This window comes from Cyprinodon tularosa, unplaced genomic scaffold, assembly GCF_016077235.1.
Source record: "Cyprinodon tularosa strain WSP-4 unplaced genomic scaffold, ASM1607723v1 ctg168, whole genome shotgun sequence".
Lineage (NCBI taxonomy): Eukaryota > Metazoa > Chordata > Actinopteri > Cyprinodontiformes > Cyprinodontidae > Cyprinodon > Cyprinodon tularosa.
This window is the reverse complement of record NW_024038513.1, coordinates 300,001-322,500: the sequence shown is the minus strand read 5'-3', so window position 1 is coordinate 322,500 and position 22,500 is coordinate 300,001. Positions and strand designations below refer to the sequence as shown.

Genomic DNA, 22,500 nt, shown 5'->3' with positions numbered 1-22,500 from the left:
CCTGCGGCTCTTCAGGCGGCATGATGAAGACGGTGTGTTCTCCGCTGTGGGTCTCATCCAGATCCACCAGCCTCACCTCCTCTGGCTTCTCCACATCCACCTACGGACAGCCACACCCAAATGTTACCTTAATGCCTGCAGGTAAACAGCAGTGGGTTTTGCTGCAGATGAAACTAAAAAAACTTGAATGCTATGTTTAGACCGCACGAAGCATAGCAGCAAAAACGCGCATGCTGCTTCCCTATTGATGCTTGTATAAGTTTAGTTCTGACGCGCGGCCGAAGCATCTTTGCTGCTCTAGCTGCGCGGTCAAAAAGTGGGCGGAGCTACCCTATCCTTTCTCTGCCTGGAACAATGGCGGCTATATTAGCTGTGATCAGCGGGTAAAAAGTAGTTAGAATCTATGTTGAAGTGAGAAAGTCCTCCTGAAAACATGGTCTGTGCAGTCAGTTCATCCAGATTACCATCCTGCCTTCAAATGTTATTTCTCTGTGGGAGGCGCTCAGACCCCCACATACCGGCGCTGCGCTGTCACTGGGAATCCCCAGCAGCAGCTGCCTCAGGCCCGCTCGCCTTTTGGGGGTTTTCAGTTACTTTTCGCGGCGGCTGGAAGGCGATTTTCACATGCATAACCCAAACTTCAGGCACCAGAATAATAATATTTTGCGGGCAGGTTTCATTTCGCGTTGAACAGAAAAATTTTAATTTTTCCAACTGCAGCGGCTGCTTCTGAAGCGCTTTAGCTGCTCCGATGCGCTGCAGGACCTTTTGCTGCGCCTTGATGCGCGTCAACCATTGACTTTGCATGTAAACTAGCTGCTTCTGCTGCCTCTGCTACTTGCGGTCGTAGCATCAGACCTTCTGGACGCATTCGTCGAAGAACTCCAGGCAGGCGTGTCGGTCGCTGACGAACGAGCATTCCTCGATGAACTGGGTGAACATCTGAGTCCTGGTCAGCTGGACATAGAACTTCTGCTGGGCTCGCTCGCGAGACTTCAGGAACCCTGCAGGAGGAGAGGAGAACATCTCAGCCTCTTTCATCAAAGTATCATTCTGAGATTAAAACAGTCTTTAAATCAGGTGCGGCGTCCTGAGAATAGACACTTTAACGTAAGAGCAGACAGCGCACCCTGCAGGTTGAACAGGGAGCTGCAGTCGGTGGTGGTGTCGGACGGCGCCTGCGTGATGGGCAGCAGGTAGGCCCGGTATCCTCGCAGCAGGCAGCTCATGAAGCGGAGGAAGGCCTCCTGGATCTCCAGCTCCAGCTGCTTCTGACGCCTGTAGATCTGGTCGTAGTCTGTTAGCAGGAACTCCAAGGTCGCCTCCTCCTGGCCGGGACTGCAAACTGCAGGATAAACGGCAATGTGAAACCTTCAGCTGATCTCAGCTGCTCCTTCTGCGTTCTGATCCACTCACTCTTCTCCAGGGTCCTGTGGAGGTTGGTCAGGGTGCTGAACAGACTCTTTCCGTGCTTCCTAGGTAACGATCGCCATGACAACTGCTTCTTATCATCAGACCTGCAAGCATCCCAACAAACCAGCTGATGATGCTGACATTATCAGCAGCAGCATAAATATTAACATTTCTGCAGAGTCCTGCGGTCTCACTGGAAGATGGTGTTGGTGTCCAGGTCGACGCAGATGACTTCTGGCGGCGGGTCGTAGAAGTCGAAGTAGCTGGAGTGAACGCCGACGATGAAGGGCATCGGCGCCAGAAGCACGTCGGCCATCTGCAGCGGGCACAGAGGGATGTAGGGGCAGAGCCAGCGCAGGGGGAAGGTCATCTGCACAAGGAGAGGTCAGGTACAAACAGAACAGGTTCTACAGGAAGCTTCAGTTAATATATTTATTAAAGTCTCTTATCAAACGATCACATGTTTTATTTGGAGCGGAATTAACTGAGAGGAGATCCTGACACTAAATTTTTACACCATAGAAATGTATTTTTGTCATAATAACTTAGAAAAATATGTTTCCTATTTAACTAATAAAAGCTGAATAACCAGCTGATCTGGAATCTAATGGTTCCACTTAGTAACAGGAAACCCATCTGACAGCTCTGTCAGTACGCGGACATTTTCTTACAGAGACTAGGGCTTCGCTGACGGATGTGAGGACGTCGGGTCGCAGCGAATGCAGTAGGAGCTTGTGTTCGGTGAGGACGGCCAGCAGCAGTGTGCAGGCGTTCCCTGGACCCAGGTTCTGCAGGAGCTTCAAGAAGCTTGCTCCGCTGCCACACAGACAACAGCAACAGTTAGCATTCAGATGACACCCACAGTTAGCATTCAGATGACACCCACAGTTAGCATTCAGACGACACCAACAGTTAGCATTCAGACGACACCAATAGTTAGCATTCAGAGGACACCCATAGTTAGCATTCAGACGACACCAACTGTTAGCTTTCAGACAACACCAACTGTTAGCATTCAGACAACACCAACAGTTAGCATTCAGACAACACCAACAGTTAGCATTCAGAGGACACCAACAGTTAGCATTCAGAGGACACCCACAGTTAGCATTCAGAGGACACCCACAGTTAGCATTCAGAGGACACCCACAGTTAGCATTCAGATGACACCAACAGTTAGCATTCAGAGAACACCAACAGTTAGCATTCAGACGACACCAACAGTTAGCATTCAGAGGACACCAACAGTTAGCATTCAGAGAACACCCACAGTTAGCATTCAGAGGACACCCACAGTTAGCATTCAGAGGACACCCACAGTTAGCATTCAGATGACACCAACAGTTAGCATTTAGAGGACACCCACAGTTAGCATTCAGAGGACACCCACAGTTAGCATTCAGAGGACACCCACAGTTAGCATTCAGACAACACCAACAGTTAGCATTCAGACGACACCAACAGTTAGCATTCAGAGGACACCAACAGTTAGCATTCAGAGAACACCCACAGTTAGCATTCAGAGGACACCCACAGTTAGCATTCAGAGGACACCCACAGTTAGCATTCAGATGACACCAACAGTTAGCATTCAGACGACACCCACAGTTAGCATTCAGTGGACACCCATAGTTAGCATTCAGTGGACACCCATAGTTAGCATTCAGAGAACACCCACAGTTAGCATTCAGATGACACCCATAATACGCATTCAGAGGACACCCATAGTTAGCATTCGGATGACACCCATAGTTAGCATTCAGTGGACACCGATAGTTAGCATTCAGAGAACACCCACAGTTAGCATTCAGATGACACCCATAATACGCATTCAGAGGACACCCATAGTTAGCATTCAGAGAACACCCACAGTTAGCATTCAGAGGACACCAATAGTTAGCATTCAGAGGACACCCACAGTTAGGATTCAGAGGACACCCACAGTTAGAATTCAGAGAACACCCACAGTTAGCATTCAGAGGACACCCATAGTTAGCATTCAGATAACACCCACAGTTAGCATTCAGAGGACACCCACAGTTAGCATTCAGAGAACACCCACAGTTAGCATTCAGATAACACCCACAGTTAGCATTCAGAGGACACCCACAGTTAGCATTCAGATAACACCCACAGTTAGCATTCAGAGGACACCCATAGTTAGCATTCAGAGAACACCCATAGTTAGCATTCAGAGAACACCAATAGTAAGCATTCAGAGGACACCCATAGTTAGCATTCAGAGAACACTCATAGTTAGCATTCAGAGAACACCCACAGTTAGCATTCAGAGAACACCCACAGTTAGCATTCAGAGGACACCCACAGTTAGCATTCAGTGGACACCCATAGTTAGTATTTAGAGGACAAACACAGTTAGCATTCAGTGGACGCCCATAGTTAGCATTCAGAGGACAGCCAGAGTTAGCATTCATGGGACACCCACAGTTAGCATTCAGAGAACACCCACAGTTAGCATTCAGAGGACACCCACAGTTAGCATTCAGGGGACACCCACAGTTAGCATTCAGAGAACAACCACAGTTAGCATTCAGAGAACACCCATAGTTAGCATTCAGAGAACAACCACAGTTAGCATTCAGAGAACAACCACAGTTGGCATTCAGAGGACACCCATAGTTAGCATTCAGAAAACAGAAAAACAACCCTATCAGGTACCTGATAGGGTACTCACGTACCCAACAAGAGTTAGAAATTAAAGGAATGATCTAATATTTTAAGAATACAGCTTTGTGCTGGTTGTGTTTGACCTAAAAACAATCTGAGGGTGAGACGGTAATGGCGTTCCTCAGGGCTCATAGCTGAACCTCTGCTAAACAAAGGCAGATTTATCCTTCATCGTGTCAGGTTTATATCAGATTCAGGATAAATTTGCCGTTTATCCTGAATGTTGCGGCTTCACGTTTGAGAATATTTAAAAGAAAATGAAAACTAATGATGATGCCATCATCTTCACCTGCAGCATTTTTTCAATGAGAGATGGTTCCAGCGTCACTGCAGAGTTCCTGCAGCTACTATGTCACTACACGCTGACACCATTTTTGCGTCGGGGGGGCGGGGCTAAACCGAAGGCTCCTTCAGGGTCCTTCACTGATTTGGTTTCATTATTAAAGTCAGCAGCTTGTAGCTGCAGGAACTCTGCAGTGACACTAAAATGCTGCAGCTGAGGGATGACAGTTCAATCATCAGATTTTTATGTTTTTTGAGGGAATATTTAGTGTTTGAATTTTCTATGTTTTCATTACCAGGGTTTGGAGTTTAGTTGCTAAATCACACATTCAAAGTTAGTGCAAGCTGTCACTGACTGAGCTCCATAGTCTAACTTAAAGCAGCTCCTTGTAAAACCTGGTTTTAAAAGGAGCCACTAGGAGCTGCTAGAGCTGTAACTTCCAGGTTTAGCGCCCCCTGAAAGCAGCTAGCAGCACTACGCTGTAGCTTAATGAACCAGTCCCTCTGTGATCTGGTTCTGGTATCAAACCAGTTTAGACCAGCAGGATGAGAAGTGTTGGATTTCCTGGTAAAGACATGGGAACATTCCCCCCTCTAGATAAAATCCTCCATCTTTTTGATTTGCTAACAGTAACTGTTAGCTTAGTTAGCTCTGGTGTTTAAAGGATGCTCAGACTGACATAAAGCTGCACTCATGGTCACATGACCTATTCGGTGAGGGAGCTGACGGTCTGAAGTTTCAGAGTTTTTGAGAAGGAGCATCTGTTTGCACCAAGGGCTGAATACTGACTTAAACGATAATTTATCATATCTCAAATTAAGCGAATATTTGGGATTAAAATTACACCGTCTTGATTTATTCCCTGCCTTCATGAGATTGAACAACTGGGCTCTCCAGGGACTAGGGTGTGCTTCCAAGACACATTTGAGGGACTAGGACTAACCTGATTTGAAGTGGCGAGGAGACCGGCTGGCAGAGCAGCAAGTTGTCATAGGGTGAGAGCTGCAACACAGACAGAAAGCATTAAAACAATAGAGGAACCCGAAGTCTGTCAGATCATCAGATCTGACTCCGATCTGGGCAGAAAGTCCAGATCACAAGGGAGAGAAGAGCAGCGCGACCAGCGGATCGCTTGTTTCTATCAGATCCATCAGATATGCTGATGACACTGAGCTATATTTATACATTAAGCCGTTATACCAGTTTAATAGAAATCAAACATGTCATTAAGACACAAACCAGGATGACTTTAAACTGAAGAGAGAAATTATCACCTTTAGACCAGAACCCAGACACCCTGTCTACTTTTAAGGCTAGGCTTAAAACTTTCCTTTTTGATAAAGCTTCTAGTTAGAGTGGCTCAGGTTATCCTGATCTATCTCTATAGTTCTGCTGCTATAGGCTTAGACTGCTGGAGGACATAGGGACCCCTTTTCATCATTCTGCTTCATTCTATCTCTATTCTAGACTAGAGTATAGACTAGACTAGACTAGAACCATGTGTTACTGGGATCACAGCAGCAATTCCTGCATGTCTTGACAGGATTTTCTAGGAAGGGAGATGGTTCTGATCCGTTTAGTTTTTGGAAGTGTTTTCGTTCTTCCTTTAACTCCTGTCTGCAATCTTGCTTAATCTTTCATTTGGTAGCAGAATCTTCCGCCTGGTTCAGATACGAGCTGGATTCTCACCTGAACGAGGATCCGAGGACGCTGAGGGGAAGGAAACGGGACGTTGTGCATGAAACTGGAGATGTGTCTGCAGAAACAAAAACAAAACTGTAGACACAGAAGTACAAAGGATGCAGGAGTATGCAGATTTTTTTAGGACTTAGTTAAAAACACGAATCGGTACGGACTTCTCGAGCGGCAGGACATGCGGCCCGGAGATGGAGTATCTGTAGATAAAGGTGAGGAACTTCTGGAAGACTGTGAAGAACGGCCAGTGGGAGAGAACGCAGATGCTCTTCTTGGCATGCAGACTGCGGCCGGTGATGGGCCGCCGGTCCACCACGCTGAGAAGGCCGAGCCGGATGTTCTGCCGCTCCGACAGGTGCTCCCTGGAGAAGGACTCGTAGAACTGGATGGCAGCTCCGTAAACCTGCAGGAAGACACGTGGTTTATTCCCTAGTCCTTCTACACTGAGTCGTACCACGGGTCCGAAGTTCTCAGCTGATTATTTATTTTCTCTTGAATTATTTATTTTGCATTAATTCAGAGGAGATCCGCTTAGTGTCTCGCTCACCTTGTCTCCGGAGGCGGACGTGAGGACGAAGGTGGAGAAAATGGGCAGCTGGTACTTGGAGTTCAGCGGCCAGCTCTCCACGGTGACGCCCATTGGCAGGCAGAAGACCGGCACCGACTCGGGAAGAGGGAACGCCTCCAGGTCCTCCACCGGGTACCGGCTGATCAGACCTGCAGAGGACAGAGGTTTGGATCCCTGAGCCGGGCCTGACTGGTCCCTCTGTGAGAAGTTTCATCTGACAGAATGAGAGGATCTCTCTTCATTTGTTTCCGTTTGTCCCAAAACAGCCTGATTTATGAAGCACACAGTCCTGGTCCAAAGTTCTCTAGGGCTCTAAAGCCACAGCTCCGGACGCTCTGATTGGTTCTACCTGCTCACGCTGTACGTCTAAAAACCACATCGGATTCAGCCACGGAGAGAGATGGCGCTACTGGGATGCATCTATCCAGATGAATGGTCGTGAGAGGCTAATCGCCCCTCGTTACCCCCTGTACACTACACCATGCAAGATCAGGCTGATATTCGGCCCGATCGGAAATTTATCGCACTACTAGAAAGTCGGCCCAAAAAGTGCAAACAATCACACTGTTTAAGCCCGGCTTAAAGGTTTCCTTTGCCGCATGTTGACTCACGTCAGACTGATCCTGTGATCGTAAAACAGATAATCTGATACAAGAAAAAATCTAATCTGCAGCTAGTTTTACTGTAGGTGTTGTGATGAGGCAGAAACTATATCTGGGTCCATGGCTGCGGGAAGTGGGGGTGCTGCAGCACCCTCTAGTGGAAAGAGTGAGATTAAAGTGCATTAAAAATACTTTATAAATTTTTAAATTTGTGGAAAGTATTCTACCTTTATTTATTTTACTATTACATGCATTTTGGTTTCAATTTCAATATTTTGAGGCCTAATCAACACAAGCGCATGGAGGCTACATTGTCATGGCAACGTCGAGCAAGCTGGTGGTCGCAGCTGTAGCCCGCTCGCGGCAGCAGGCTATTAAGTTTACATAGGTCGTTTCTCAATTCACAAGAACGCGAGTACCGACTCGTGTCCTCGCCAAGTAGGTTCTCGATTTGAACCCAGTTAAGTCTGGACTCAGGGAGAACGGTAGAACGCAGCATAATTCTGGGTCAATTGGAACAGAAGTGTACTGATGACATCACCACATTCAAAGCTAGTTTGAAGCTGCATTTCTCCTCCTGTTATCAATAGTCTCTAGATAATAATAAATTATGACTTATTTCATTTAGTCAGGGAATAATGATTAACACAGTCATGTAAAGACACACAAAAAACATTTTGCCAAATAAAACAAAAACTTGCCATCAGAGCCAGCGGTCCTTCACACATGGCTATGCAGAGAGAGGGCTGCTGCAGACGGGCTAATGTTAGCCCTGGCTGCTGCAGACGAGCTAACGTTAGCCCTGGCTGCTGCAGACGGGCTAACGTTAGCCATGGCCGCTGCAGATGGGCTAACGTTAGCCCTGGCTGCTGCAGACGGGCTAACGTTAGCCCTGGCCGCTGCAGACTGGCTAACGTTAGCCCTGGCCGCTGCAGACGGGCTTACGTTAGCCCGTCCTTTTAAATACAAAAACCAGCCCTGGTCTGGTTTTTGTATTTAAAAGGACGGCAATACGGGAGACTTTTGATGAACTGAAACTAACTTATGGTGAAAAAGCTCCATCATTTGTTCTTGTAAAACATTTTACAAGATCATAAGATCCAGCATGAAATAAAGTGCTCTATTTCAGACTTTCAATTCAGTTTATTTACATGGTGTAGATTTATTTACTTATTGAACGCCCCTTGTAAATGATCTGATAGGAAAAAAAAGAATAAAAACTGATCTCTATCTGCTTCCCCATCTCCACCAGGACTTTCCCACACCTCCCCCCAGTGTTGGAGCTTCTACACTAGCAGCAGATGTTTGTGTGCAGAGACTCACTGGCTTCGAACACCAGGGCGTTGGTTCTGGCCACGGCTCTCTTGTAGCACACGTGCAGAGCTGGACCCCACTGCAGAAACAAGATTCAATTCTATTCAGTTTATTTCTATAGCACCAATTCACCTCATGTCATCTCAGGTCACTTTGAAGTTCAACCGGATAATACAGTCACACTGATTCAAAATTTTCTATCTAAGGAAAACCAGTTGATTGTATTGACTCTTCAGCAATCCCTCACACTAAGCATGCTTGTAGCGACAGTGGAGAGGAAAAATCTGCTGAACCAAGCTCAGTGTGAGTGGCCATCTGCTGAGGCCCACTGGGGTTCAAGGAGACAGAAGCAGACATAGAAAAAGAAGCATAGATACAAAAGGCAACTGTCAACCAGCTCCACAGGCGACCCCGTCCAGGAAACACACAGCCAGGCAGACGAGCTCCGAGCCAGCTCCCATGTCAGAGGATGAAGAGAGCACATCCAGTTAGTCACAGTCAGAGAAACAGGACTACACTGGAAAACAGGCCAAGCTCCAACATCTAGAAACAAAGGTGTTGATGGCAGCAGCACAGCTGATATTTCTCTCCAGGATGGAGTCACAGCCAAACAGGAACAGACCAGATGAAGCTACTATGAGAAAAAGCAGAGAGAGCAGAACGTTAGAGATTGAACTAACAGATTCTGCAGAGTGGGAGAATAGAGATAGAATGAAGCAGAATGATGAAAAAGGGGTCCCTATGTCCTCCTGCAGTCTAAGCCTATAGCAGCAGAACTATAGACATAGATCAGTTTCATGCAGACTTTCCATCCAGACCCTCATGGATATACTGGATCATCATCCACCTCACCCCCTTACCCACCATGCCAGTGTTGAGGTTCTTGTCGACCCGACAGAAGGTGTGCGGTGCCACCTCCCCCTTGCTAGGCATCAGCAGGGCGATGTCAGTGACTCCCAGCGTATCCAGACCCTGTGAGTCCAGAGCCCGGCGGTAGGTCAGGAAGACCCGGTGGGCCGTGGGAGCGCCACCAGAGCTCAAGCTGGCTGAGCGACTGTAGGGCGTGGTCTCGATGACGTACCATCCCTGTTTCAGCTGCTCCTTCCCCTCATATAGAACCCTGCAGGGACAGATAACAGCGCTAGATAGTCAGAACACATTAAGGGTCTTTATCTGTGCTACACCTGACCCCAATTACCTAACTTTGTAGACTAATTAATACTACAACTAGTGTAAAAACTATTATCCTGTTTTAATTTTATCGCTTCTAGCATCAGTTGAACCAAAGAAGCAAATTCGGATTCAGGCCTTTGAGCACGACAGAGAAACAGTTTCTGTGTCTTTGGACTCCAAGAACCAAGCACTGCTGTTCTGTTCTTCATCTGGGCAGGACCTTTTTACTTGTGAGGTCTCAATGGGCTGATAAGCTGTTGTAAGAGGAGCCTAGACGGACGACCAAAGATCCAAAACCCGTCAGAAGATAGACCAAAACCATCTACCTATTAGTCTGAGGAGGATCTAAGAACATAAACAAACCAAGTCCATTCCGGGGGGTCATTCCATCTGAAGACAGTAAAAAGTCACTGTTCTCCTACGGACATTCTTGTAGAACCAGAACCGATCAAACAGTTACTCACCCCAGGTCCAGTATGGGCGGTTTGTCCCGCCCTCTCCGGTAGCACAGGTACAGGTGCGGGTTGTTGATGAGGCCGGCGCTCAGCTCGGCAGAGTGACCCCCCAGGGTCTTCTCGATGCAGGTGAAACCTTCTGGTACTTCCTCCCCGAGACCCCGAGCGATGACCACCAGGTCCGTCACCGGCTCTCCTGCCCGGACCGACACCGAAGACGAGGAGGGAGGGAAGGAGGAGGTCCGGCCGTCTTCGTCCAGGGACTTCCAGGGTCCAGCAGGGTCCAGACCCGCCACCACAAAGTAGTCCACCAGCTGGGGACATTTCTCATCTGTCATGCCTCCTGTGTGGCCTTCACTGCAGGAACACAGAGAGAGAGCAGAGGTCCTAAAGCTCAGCTGAACATAAAATCAGCAAGGATATCCAAAAGACACCAAGCAGAACTTGAAGAATGAAGGAATGAAGATTAAACACAAAAACATTGCCATCCCACATGCACATGTTGCTGGAGTTTCTAAAAACCCCAAGAGGATTTTCTCGAAACACAAAATCCCAGAACATTTCGAACCTAACAAGACCCTTAGACAGAGACTAGTTCATCCTGAAGGTAAAACCTTTAGACTCAATCTGAGCGGAGTGGTGTCTGCAGTTCAATGCACTGAAGAATGCCATTAACTTTATATTGGAGAAACCAAACAACCTCTCCACAGACGCAAGACCCAACACAGAAGAGCGCCCTCCTCTGGACAACACTCTGCTGTACATCTACACCTCATGGACAAAGGACATTCTTTGGAGGACCGGAATGTTCACATTTTGGACAAAGAAGACAGGTGGTTTGAGAGGGGCGTGAAGGAAGCCATCTATGTTAAGAAAGAAAAACCAACCTTAAATCCCGCTACCTTCGCAGCCCAAACCGCTTTAAAGGGGAACAGAAGACCTCACCTATTCAGCCAGGCCAACTATTCCCTTTAACGACCCCACTTTCAGAGACATAGACAGGTATGGGCGACAGTGGCGTTGGATGTAGGAGTTTGCCCTGAAATCGAAGGATTGACGGTTCAAGCCCCGACTCCGACTTTCAGTGTCGTTGTGTCCTTGGGCAAGACACTTCACCTGCATTGTCTACTGATGGTGGTCAGAGGGTGGCGCCAGTGTACGGCAACCCCGCTTCTGTCAGTGAGCCCCAGGGCAGCTGTGGCTACAATGTAGCTTGCCACCATCAGTGTGTGAGTGTGTGCGTGAATGAATGTAGTGTAAAGCACTTTGGTCAAGTCTCCTGACTTGAATAAAGGCGCTATATAAGTACATGCCATTTACCATGGGGCAATGCAGGCTAACAAAGAAGCCAGACGACCCCCATTCCAAAGGGATGGACCCATTCGTCCGTTTCTATTTGCATGGTTTCTAAACAAAAACAAGGCTTTGTTGGGCTGCTGTAAAAAACCTCGAACTCAACACCATTTCTGACATTTTAAATTGAAAAAGCTTCCTGGATGGGAAGCAAAACATCTTCAAACTAAGAAACAAAGTCCAGTAGATTGATTGTAACTTTCTTGGAATGACTCTGACCTGGATGACTTATAACAGTGCCTATATACACACGGTGAAATGATTGAACGGTTGAGGAAATTAGCGGCCAATAGAGACACCGCCGCCGAAAGGATCAGTGGCCCACAGCCCACTGAAGCTGCGTTTTCAGTGCATTTGGACCATAAGCGAGCAGAAACTAAAAACAGTAAAGGGTCAACATAGAAGTTAAAAAAGGAAACATCGAAGAGGTGAATCAATCTGCAGTAAATCACTCTAAGGGCAAAAGGGGGCGCTGTAACTGACAGAAAGGGTGTTACAGCCAATCATTTGGGCCAAATGGAGACATCAAAAATGCCAAAGAGTTTCAGTGGGTATGGAAAGAATTCAATTTTCACTCTTTGTTTCATTGCAGCCATTTGCTAAAATCGATAAAATTCATTTTATTTCTCATTAATGTTCACTCAGCCTCCCATCATGACAGAATGCTGGTGAAGATTCTCAGTCATCCAGGTCATAGTCATTCCAAAGAGAAGTTAAAAACAAACAAATGGACTTTATTTTCCAAGTTTGAAGATGTTTCGCTTTCCATCAAGGAAGCTTTCTGGATGAAATAATCAGGTCATTTCATCAGAACGTTATGTTCAGACTATCCAAGCAGATAAACCCGACTCTGATCCACCATAAGTTCCTCCATCTTCATGGAAAAAAGCTGCAGATTCAGCAGGTTACTCCGATCAACACTGGACTTCCTCCCTTCCTGTAGAGCTCAGATTTAGTCCGACCGTCAGAAGGTGAAAGTGACAGAACCGCCTCAGCAACAGCGATGAGGTCAGAGGTCAGCTGGCAAACAGGAAGAGGGCAGGCGGCCTGTTTCCTGTTCATAGATGACTTCCTGTTTGGTCACCGCTCACCAAGGTGATGGAGCATCCAGTTCCATCATCGCCCTCTAATGTCCTACAGAACCGAGCTCTGACCCTCCAGGTGAACAGAATCAGGTCTGGAAACCTGCTCCGTTGCAGGATAGATCTCAGGATTAATCTGAGTCCTAGAAAACGCTCCAACCAGCAGCCAATCAGCTGTTAGGAAACAATGGCTTGTTCTTTGATTGAAGACCTAATTTAAATCAGAGAATAAATAGAGCTTAAAGGAATAGTACACCCAAAACATGATTAGCCTTCATTTTCTACTCACCCCCATGCTGAACAACACTCTGGAGTACTTTTTTGATATCTCAAATGCATCTGGAGATCTGGGAGGCTTCTTGCTGTCTGCTGACATTCAAATAATGGAGGTCTATGGCGCCCGAGACAGAAAGGTCCATAAAAGTCCACAAAAACTTGTCAATATTCCTCCATACTGCTCGTCCAATGTATTCCAAGTGTCCTGAGTGGGTAGCATCCAGAATTTACTGGAAACGAAGTCATTTAGAACGTTTTTAGAGCCTAAACAGTAGTGTATAGGATTTCCTAATAGCGCCCCCATGCGCGCTCACGATTCTACGGAAGCCGGCAAAATCAAATTGCAGTTAAAACAAAATATGTTTTTGAAAAAATTGAAGAATGTATAAAAGAAGGATTTTATCCTATCTAAAGTTATGCTGCTATAGGCTTAGACTGCTGGAGGACATAGGGACCCTTTTTTCATCATTCTATCTCTATTCTCCCACTCTGCAGAATCTGTTACCGTAGTTCAATCTCTAACGTTCTGCTCTCTCTGCTTTTTCTCATAGTAGCTTCATCTGGTCTGTTCCTGTTTGGCTGTGACTCCATCCTGGAGAGAAATATCAGCTGTGCTGCTGCCATCAACACCTTTGTTTCTAGATGTTGGAGCTTGGCCTGTTTTCCAGTGTAGTCCTGTTTCTCTGACTGTGACTAACTGGATGTGCTCTCTTCATCCTCTGACATGGGAGCTGGCTCGGAGCTCGTCTGCCTGGCTGTGTGTTTCCTGGACGGGGCCGCCTGTGGAGCTGGTTGACAGTTGCCTTTGTATCTATGATTCTTTTTCTATGTCTGCTTCTGTCTCCTTGAACCCCAGTGGGCCTCAGCAGATGGCCGCTCACACTGAGCCTGGTTCTGCTGGAGGTTTCTTCCTGTTCAAAGGGAGTTTTTCCTCTCCACTGTCGCTACAAGCATGCCTATTGTGAGGGATTGCTGAAGAGTCAATGAATCGATAACATAACAATAACTGGTCCTCTAATCTAACTATAACTAGTTCGAACAGAACCAAACCCAGTTATCATTTAGTCCAAACAAACAAACCAAACCTGGTTTAAAAACCCAATTTAAACCCAATTTTCAATTTAAAGAGTTAACGTGGTTCCAAAATCAAACTATTTAAAACTTAAAACACTCTTAAAGCAAAGCAGAATGACTCAGCAGAACCCAGTTCAAACAAATCAGAGGACTGGTCCAAAACCAAAACTCTTACTGGTTCAGGAATCAATTAAAAAACTGGTCCAAAACAAAACAAATCAGGCCAACTCGAGATTTAAAGCAGAACCGAAGCAGGTCGTGGGTTTGATTCCAGCCTGCCCTGTCACCTACCAGTGAGCCACTGAGCAAGGCATGTAAACCAGAACTATTGAAGAATTTCATCCAAAAAATAAAAAAATAACATTTAAAGTCAGAACCCAGAACCATGGAGAGCAGGCCAGAATCTTTACCAATAATCCAGAGAGGAAAGCAACCAGATGAGCTTTAGCGCCCCCTGCTGACAGAAACCACTCTGGGATTAAAGCAGCAGCCCTGAGCGGGCTCAATGACTTCCTGTTTCCACAGGAAGAACAAACTGAAAATAAACATGATGACATTTTCACACCTATTCTTAAACTGAGATGTTTCCCCGTAATGAACCAACTTCCTCCTGAAACAAACCTTTGAACCTAAAAAAACGAAGTGTAGGAACCTCCCAGAACCTGCAACCGACTAACGCCTTCGGTGGGTCTCCAGAAGTGCTTAGCGTTACAGAAAGTATTCAATCAAACATCCAGGTTTGGTCCTCTCCTGCAGAGCTGCAGCGGTTTCAGAACCGCTGATTTCATCACAGCCACTTCCCTTTTCTGGTTCCTAACACATGCGGGAAAACCCGGAGAAACGCTCCAGATTTCTTCACAGCGGGGCATCAGAGAGCAGCAGGTTACTCTGGGTCATACAGCAATGATGGAACCAGAGGTGCTGATCTACCAACAGATCTTCCATAGATCAGGGAAACCAGATTAAGAAATGTTTGTCATGGCGATGAACCTGAGATACATGACAGTAACTTTCCCAAAATTATTGTTCAGTTTCCTCCATTTTTTTCTTGTTTTACTGCTTCATCTGCTGACATTAATCTGGACTTAGCTGTCAGAGCTTCACTCTGATTGGCTGCTGGTACAGAGGAGCACAGCCTGTTGGCGGTGCAGCTGGCGGAGGAGAATAGCAGCCGGATAAACCAGACTAAATGGGAGATTAAATTTGTAATTTAGTCTGGCCCAGATGAATGAGACATCGGAAGATTGTTGAAGAGAACAACCCGTTGTCTTTCAAATGTCGGCGCCTATTGGCCAACGCTCTGACCAATGAGAGCAACAGACTGTGACGTAGGAAGCATGACAGAAGGCAGGTGGGGGAGTGGAAACAAACAGCCTGTCGGTAAAACGGCGAAGACGTCCTTCTCACGTTTCACGTTAACTGATTGCAAAGCTGAATCAAAAATCGCAATCAGAGCCAGCGGTCCTTCACACACGGCTATGCCGAGAAAGGGCCACTGCAGACGGGCTGCGGCTAGCCCTGGCTGCCGTTAGCCTCGGAGCTCGACTGGTTGCCGCGGTCCTCTCAACTTCTGAATTTGCTTTTTTAATTACGCATTAAATCGGTAAATGGACCATATAGTGACGGTTTAAAGTATAATACACCACTCAAAAAAATTAAAGGAAAACTTTGAAAATATTGCAGCAACTCAAAATGGTATTCAGTCATTTGTATGCCCCCCACGTGCGTGCATGCATGCCTAACAACATGGGGCATGCTCCTAATGAGACAACGGATGGCGTCCTGGGGTATCTCCTCACAGATCTGGACCAGGGCATCACTGAGCTCCTGGACAGTCTGAGGTGCAACCTGGCGGCGTGGGATGGATGGAAACATAATGTCCCAGAGGTGTTCTATAGGATTTAGGTCAGGCGAGTGGGGGGGGCCAATCAATGGTATCAATTCCTTTATCCTCCAGGAACTGCCTGCATACTCTCGCCACATGAGGCCGGGCATCGTCGTGCACCAGGAGGAACCCAGGACCCACTGCACCAGGATAGGGTCTGACAATGGGTGCAAGGATTTCATCCTGATACCTAATGGCAGTCAGGGTGGTGTTGTCTAGCCTGTATAGGTCTGTACGTCCCTCCATGGATATGTCTCCCCAGACCATCACTGACCCACCACCAAACCGGTCATGCTGAACGATGTTACAGGCAGCAGAACATTCTCCACGGCTTCTCCAGACCCTTTCACGTTGGTCACATGTGCTCAGGGTGAGCCTGCTCTCATCTGTGAAAAGCACAGGGCGCCAGTGGCCCACTTGCTAATTCCGGTGTTCTGTGGCAAATGCCAATGGAGCTCCACGGTGCCGGGCAGTGAGCACAGGGCCCACTAGAGGACGTCGGGCCCTCAGGCCACCCTCGTGGAGTCTGTTTCTGAATGTTTGGTCAGAGACATTCTCACCAGTAGCCTACTGGAGGTCATTTTGTAGGGCTCTGGCAGTGCTCCTCCTGCTCCTCCTTGTACAAAGGAGCAGATAGCGGTCCTGCTGATGGATTGTAGACCTTCTACGGCCCTGTCCAGCTCTCCTGGAGTAACTGCCTGTCTCCTGGAATCTCCTCCATGCTCTTTAGATTGTGCTGTGTGCTCCTTCACCCCACATCCACTCCCTCATTGGTTGATGCGACCTCCAATATCATCCACTTTGTGTGCAGCAGCTATTTCCTTCGCTCTAGCTTCCTTTATCGTCCCGTTCGCAATGTTTCTGGTTGGCTCCTGAACACGGCTCTACTTAGAGGTAACGTGCAGATACCTCCTTCCGCTTCCGTAACATCATTCCTGTGAACGATCCATTGGACTTCGCAGCATATTCAGTCCATCAGTGTGCAGAGAGGATCCTAAGGGGCCTTCCCTCCATCCAGACAGGACTGGGTTCTGGGAAAGGGCTGCTAACATTTCTGCAGATCCCATCCATCCTGGACACAAACCATTTCACCTTCATGATGGCGCCACAGAGCACCTTTGACCTAAACCTTCCTCTGCAGAGATAGTTTCTTCCTCCAGTCTGTCTGATGGACGCTCAACAATCAGAGGAACCAGATCCACCAGGTCTTCCTCTTTTGTAGAAACAATTCATACATACTGATTTTCCCTTTTCCCAGCTTCTATTCTGATATTTCATTAATCTTCATTTCATGTGTTGAGCAAAATGAAACCAAAGCCAACTTCCTTGTTTTGTTGCAAACGTCTTTAATACAGCTGATTCTGACTCTGCTTACTGTAACAGAGGAAGAGGAAGTGCAGCAGCTGAATCCAGGGACGGGTAAAAAGTGAACATCTCACCAGCATGCACACCCAGAACTCACTGGTTCTGCAGACTTTGGTAACTCTGGAAGTTCTCAGGTTTAAGTGAGGACTTCAGGTTCAATCTAATGAAAACATCTGCAGTAACAAACTAAAACAGACCAGTAAACCTCCAGGTCCGGGTCTAATAACCTCTGTCCCACTGGTCTGACTGGTCTGACTGGTCTGTAGTTCCATATTTTCCCTCAGTTATCATGTTTGTTCATCGCCTCCTGTAGTGAGGAGTTTAACACATTTAGCTGAAGGCTTCAGAAAACATTTCAAAGATGAAACGTCAGATGATTTCACCATAAAAACAAAGCAGAAGAAAACTAGAACTGCCATCCATCCATCCATCCATCCATCCATCCATCCATCCATCCATCCATCATCCATCCATTGATCTAGACTGTCTGCAGGAGATAAAGTTCATTTTAGTTCACGCCTGTAAACGACTCCAGGATAGTTAAAATAGAATCCTACTGACATGCTCAAAATTCATGGATGAAGATAAGAACAGTTTTCTTTTTGATAAGAACAAAGTGTTTTTGTTCTTCAGGCGCAGCGGTTCTGCTGGATCTTGTAGAGCCGCTGGCTCCTTGTGTTTATTTAGTTCTTTGTTTGGTTTCTGGGATGTAGGAGTCCTCGCTGCACTGGACTGCATAAACAGTGGCGACTGACTTTAGGTTGGCCGTTCCGTCTTTGGGAAGAATCAGTTCTGAGTTACAATGTTTTTGTGTCGATGCATCTGGAAGCATGTTCACAGAGAAGGGACCCAAGGACGTAGCCTTGAGGTACTCCACACAAAAGCTAAAAAGCGACGCACTGAACAATTTTCTGCTTTCTTTGACTGGCTCTGATCCGCGATCAGGTGCAGGAACTTTGGACCTGAGTACGTACAGTTCTACCTGCTGATCTAATGGAGGTTTGCCTTTAGCTCCAGACCTCAGCCGCAAGAGGTTAGAGGAAGAAAAGAACGACTTTTCACTTCCGCTTTTTCAGCGAGTGGAACGTGCAGCTGAGGAAAGAGAGGATTTACAACCAGGGTTTCATTTCCTCTGTGGATGTGGAGGTGACGTCTCCGATGCTACCCGCATCAGCTGGGTGGTACGGCAGGCGCAGCAACAAAGGCTGGTTGTCTCTACTGGGCGTCATGGCAACACGTCAGCATCTTAGACCCGTTTAACTGAAACCCCCTCCCAGAGCCACAGGACTAACAGCAGAAGCTCTGATTTAGACAGAGCTCAGAGTCCAGAACTCTGCACTGAGTTTAGGGGCAGATTTAGGAAATTTGTGGCCCTAAGCAAATAAAAATGTTAATGTTTGTTCTAGGTTGTGTCCCTTTCTTCTTGTCCCTTTTCTTCTTGTTTTCCTCTCTATGTTTTGTACTCAGCTGACCGGGTTAAACTGATCGGGTTAAACTGCTGTTCTGCAGAACAAAGAACCATCTAAACAAAATTTAAATAAAAAAATGGACCAAACTTTAAAAGAAATCCTCCTGATTTATTCTAATTATTCATCATAGATGTGAAGTTCTCCATCAGAACCAATCAGAGGGAAGCCTCAAAGGAAAACATTAGCATGCGTTCGGTTAACCCCTTCATGAGAGGATCACAGAACAGCTAACGGCGGCCCGGTACCATCTGCAACATTTCATGTGTTCAGTTTAATCCTAATCTGTAAAAATACTGGGGAAAAAGTAAAGCTGAACCAAATACAGAATATCTTTATGCTACTTCATGGATTTTTATTCAATAATTTACTCATTTCTTTTAATTTATTCAACCGTTCATTTGATACATCATTAATCTATTTATCTAAGCTTGTAATGAGATCTTTGCAGTTATCTTTGTTCCATTTTCCGGTGAAATGGTTTCCTGCTCTGCAGACCCTCCTGCAGGTTCTGACACTTCCAGCTGCAGCCGAGCGTAAAAGCAGAAGTGAAACAGACTCTTCTTCAGTCTGAACGACAAAAGGCTTAACCTGGCAGGTTCTCCTCAGCGTCACGTAGGTGTCAACCACTTCCCGTGTTACAGCTGTCGGTCTGCTCCGAACGACATTCGTTTGCTTTTTTCCGGTCGTATTTCTGATCAGAACTAAGTAGATTCCTGCGGATTCATTCACAGTTCAGCCGCTTTAGATCTGCTGTTGTATTCATCCTATTTTTCTCTGGTTTTCCCCTGAATAAAGAGCTTTATTCTGATTTATTGATGTTCTATTGAGCAGCAGAGTAATAAAATGTCCTGACATGTTATGTTCTAATTCCTCAAAGCAAAACTGCTTAAACAAAACTATGAATAAAGTAAAGTAAGTTGAAATTACTTTTAAAACTCCAGCCAGACTGAGAGGTTCTGCTTAGAACCGACAGCAGGGCTGAAAGCAGAGGAGCTGCAGCCTCTCAGAGGAGATCCAAATATCTCTGCTCCAAATTTAGCCTGGGAGCATCGGGGGGGCAGAGAGGACACGCAGCTGCGTCTAAAATTACTCCACATGACGAAGCAGCGTCCATGACGCCGGCCTCACCACAGGTCCCGGCCGAGTTCTGCTCAGCCTGATGACTTCATCTGTCCAACAGATCAGGTTCTAAGCTTAAGGAAAACATCGGTAGGACAATAAATCCAACCTCCAACTGGTTCAAGAACGTCTTCTGGAAACTCTAGGTTGACTTTCTTTTCCAAGTTTGAAGAGGTTTCACTTCCCATCCTGGAAGCTTTTTCAATTTAAAAAGTCAGAATTAGCATCAAAGCTTTATATAGTAGAAAACCTGCAAATAGAACCAGAAGAACCGGTTCACCCCTTTAGGAATGGGAAGTTGTTTTTGGTTCTTTGTTAAGTGCTGGTTATCCTCCCACAGCAATCTGTTGCAGGTATGATGCAGATGTTTTTTGATTTATGCTCAATATTGAAGCGTGGTCTGTGCTATGTTATTCCACGCCACAACGCCAGAGGGCCAATCAGGAATTAGCTTAGCTGTGGGTCTAGATACGGCCGCGGCGGTGAGGAAGTGGGGGCAAGTTTGTGCGACAACGGAGGGACATGAGGGCCAAAAAGAGCGGAGATTCAGATGGAAAAAGGGTCCCAGCGTTCTCGCGCACCTCGCTCTGCTAGCTGCTCCATCTTCATGGGTCGTTTTCCACAATGGCGGTCAGGCGAACAAAACGAGCCGGTAAGGAACCAAACAGGAAATACGCATAGAGTAGAGTGGATGTAGATTTGACCAATCAGAGGCCTCCTGTCTGCAGTCTCCTACAATTATGGAGGGGCGGGGGGACGTCTTTCACTGCGACACGCGCAGAGGACCTGGTTTCTGAGGATAAACCAGCCTTTAGCCTGAAATGCCTGATACTGGTCTATGCCTCTGAAAGGGGTAATTATTGTCTCCTAAATGGGGGACAATAATTACCCCTATAGAGCTACAACTACCTAGAGCGATAGAGCTACAATTCAGCTCTATCATTAAATTGTAGATTTTTTAAAGCTGAAACCAGAGCCCCCCCCCCCCCCCCCCCCTGATTGTTTTTTTTGTCACTAGAAGGAGTCCAGGTCCACTACCATCAAAACAACCCCAGATCACCACTCCTCCACCACCATGCCTCACTGTTTGTCTCTGGTGTTTCTTCTGTGTTGCCCATAAAGGTCTAACATCTCTCCTTCATTCCTTCCAGACAGGCAGACTGTTTCAGGGTCATGACCTTTGACCTCTAACCTGTAACACCAGAGGTGGATTTCTTGGGGTTTTAGTTATTTCCCTGCTCTGACTTTGGGTTGAATCTCTACTGGAAGATGTGCAGCCAATATGACACGTAACCATAGAAACCATAGGAAGTGTTTTTGTTTTTTAACCTGAAAGATCAGCTTATTCAAATCTCTAAAGCGGAAATAATACTTGAATTGAATCAGAAAGCACCAGCTGAGTATAGAAGAAGGTGCAGAGGATTACAGAGCAGGAGACAGAAGAAGAGAGAGGAGCAGGAAATTCAAGCTGTCTCCTTTCCGTCCATCATTAAGGTCATTATGGATTCTTTAGGAAACAAGAAACCAACCAGAAGAATAGCAATGAAGTATTATGTGTTTTAGTGGCTGCTAGATTATATTCCAGACTCCAGCGTCTCTCTCTGTCAGACTTTCTGACCAAATGAGCAGATAGAGATTTAAAAAAGGCTGGAAAAGTCAAAGGCGGAGGGCTGGCAGTGCTTATGAACAACAGCTGGATTCATCTAGAACATGATTCTTCACTGCAGCCCAGAAATGTAACTGTGTGCAAATGGTTGTCGTCGTTAACACGAGTACGGACTTGTGTCCTCGCCAAGTCTGTTCTAGAGAAGAAACCAGGAAAGTGTGAACTCTGGGAGAACGGGAGGAAGCAGCATAAAAATAGGTCAATTGGAACAGAAGCATACTGATGACATCACCACACGCTCAGCTCGTCTGGAGCTGCATTTCACCTCCTGTTATTAATAGTCTCTAGACAATAATAAATTATTACTTTTTTCATTTATTGGGGGAATAACAGTGAACACAGTCAGATAAACACAAATCAAATGAACATTTTGCTAAATAAAACAAAAAAAAACTCCATCAGATCCAGCGGTTCTTCACACGGTGTAAGTACCAGATCTGCTCGGGGCTCCGCCTATTCTTATGATTTCAATATATGGCAGCTCAAATCGGACAAACTATTGCAACCGTTTCTTAGGGATCAAATCTCTTCTGGAGTCTCAACATATTATTACCTATATTTGCTATTATTTTACATTTCCTCTGCGATCTAAAGTAGACGAAAGTAGAAAACAATCATGTTTGCCTCAATACCGGAGGACTCTTAAGCTGCTGACTGCCACTACCTCGACACCAGAGTGTTTGCCAGTTTTGGGTACTCTAGCCAAACTGAGTTTTTGTCAACCTGAGTCTTAACCTTGTAGGTTTCTGTCTTTGCCTCTCAGCAGGAAGTCATCCTGCAAACTGGATATTTTTGGACCTTCTCCCCCTGGTAGGATCGTCTGAGCTTCAAACTGAGCTGAGGATTCAAACAGGTGGTTTGGATCTACTTTTCCCCAAGGATTGTTTGGGCTTCACACTGAGCAGGGGATTCATCTCCACAAGAAACCGTTCAAGTACTAAAGGAAATCTAAGTGGCAGTCAGCTCCTCTGCTCCTCAAGGAAAAACCTCAACCTGGGTAAACCCTGTCCGCCCTCCAAC

General features: G+C 46.3%; 1 protein-coding gene across 1 annotated transcript in view; it reads right to left on the bottom strand.

Annotated features, from left to right (window-relative positions):
* LOC119780916 (DENN domain-containing protein 4B-like) overlaps positions 1–22,500 on the bottom strand; it is a 47,274-nt gene that overhangs the window by 16,877 nt on the left and 7,897 nt on the right. The window contains exons 2-14 of the mRNA XM_038281163.1: positions 10,201–10,548; positions 9,428–9,683; positions 8,573–8,642; positions 6,627–6,796; positions 6,241–6,482; positions 6,074–6,140; positions 5,328–5,386; positions 2,085–2,229; positions 1,608–1,783; positions 1,417–1,517; positions 1,130–1,345; positions 859–1,004; positions 1–100 (exon numbers count right to left, since the gene is read on the bottom strand). The exon at positions 1–100 is cut by the window's left edge and continues 34 nt beyond it. Coding sequence (XP_038137091.1) covers positions 1–100; positions 859–1,004; positions 1,130–1,345; positions 1,417–1,517; positions 1,608–1,783; positions 2,085–2,229; positions 5,328–5,386; positions 6,074–6,140; positions 6,241–6,482; positions 6,627–6,796; positions 8,573–8,642; positions 9,428–9,683; positions 10,201–10,529 — 2,077 coding nt within the window. The 5' untranslated portion in view covers positions 10,530–10,548. The remainder of the gene's footprint in view (positions 101–858; positions 1,005–1,129; positions 1,346–1,416; positions 1,518–1,607; positions 1,784–2,084; positions 2,230–5,327; positions 5,387–6,073; positions 6,141–6,240; positions 6,483–6,626; positions 6,797–8,572; positions 8,643–9,427; positions 9,684–10,200; positions 10,549–22,500) is intronic.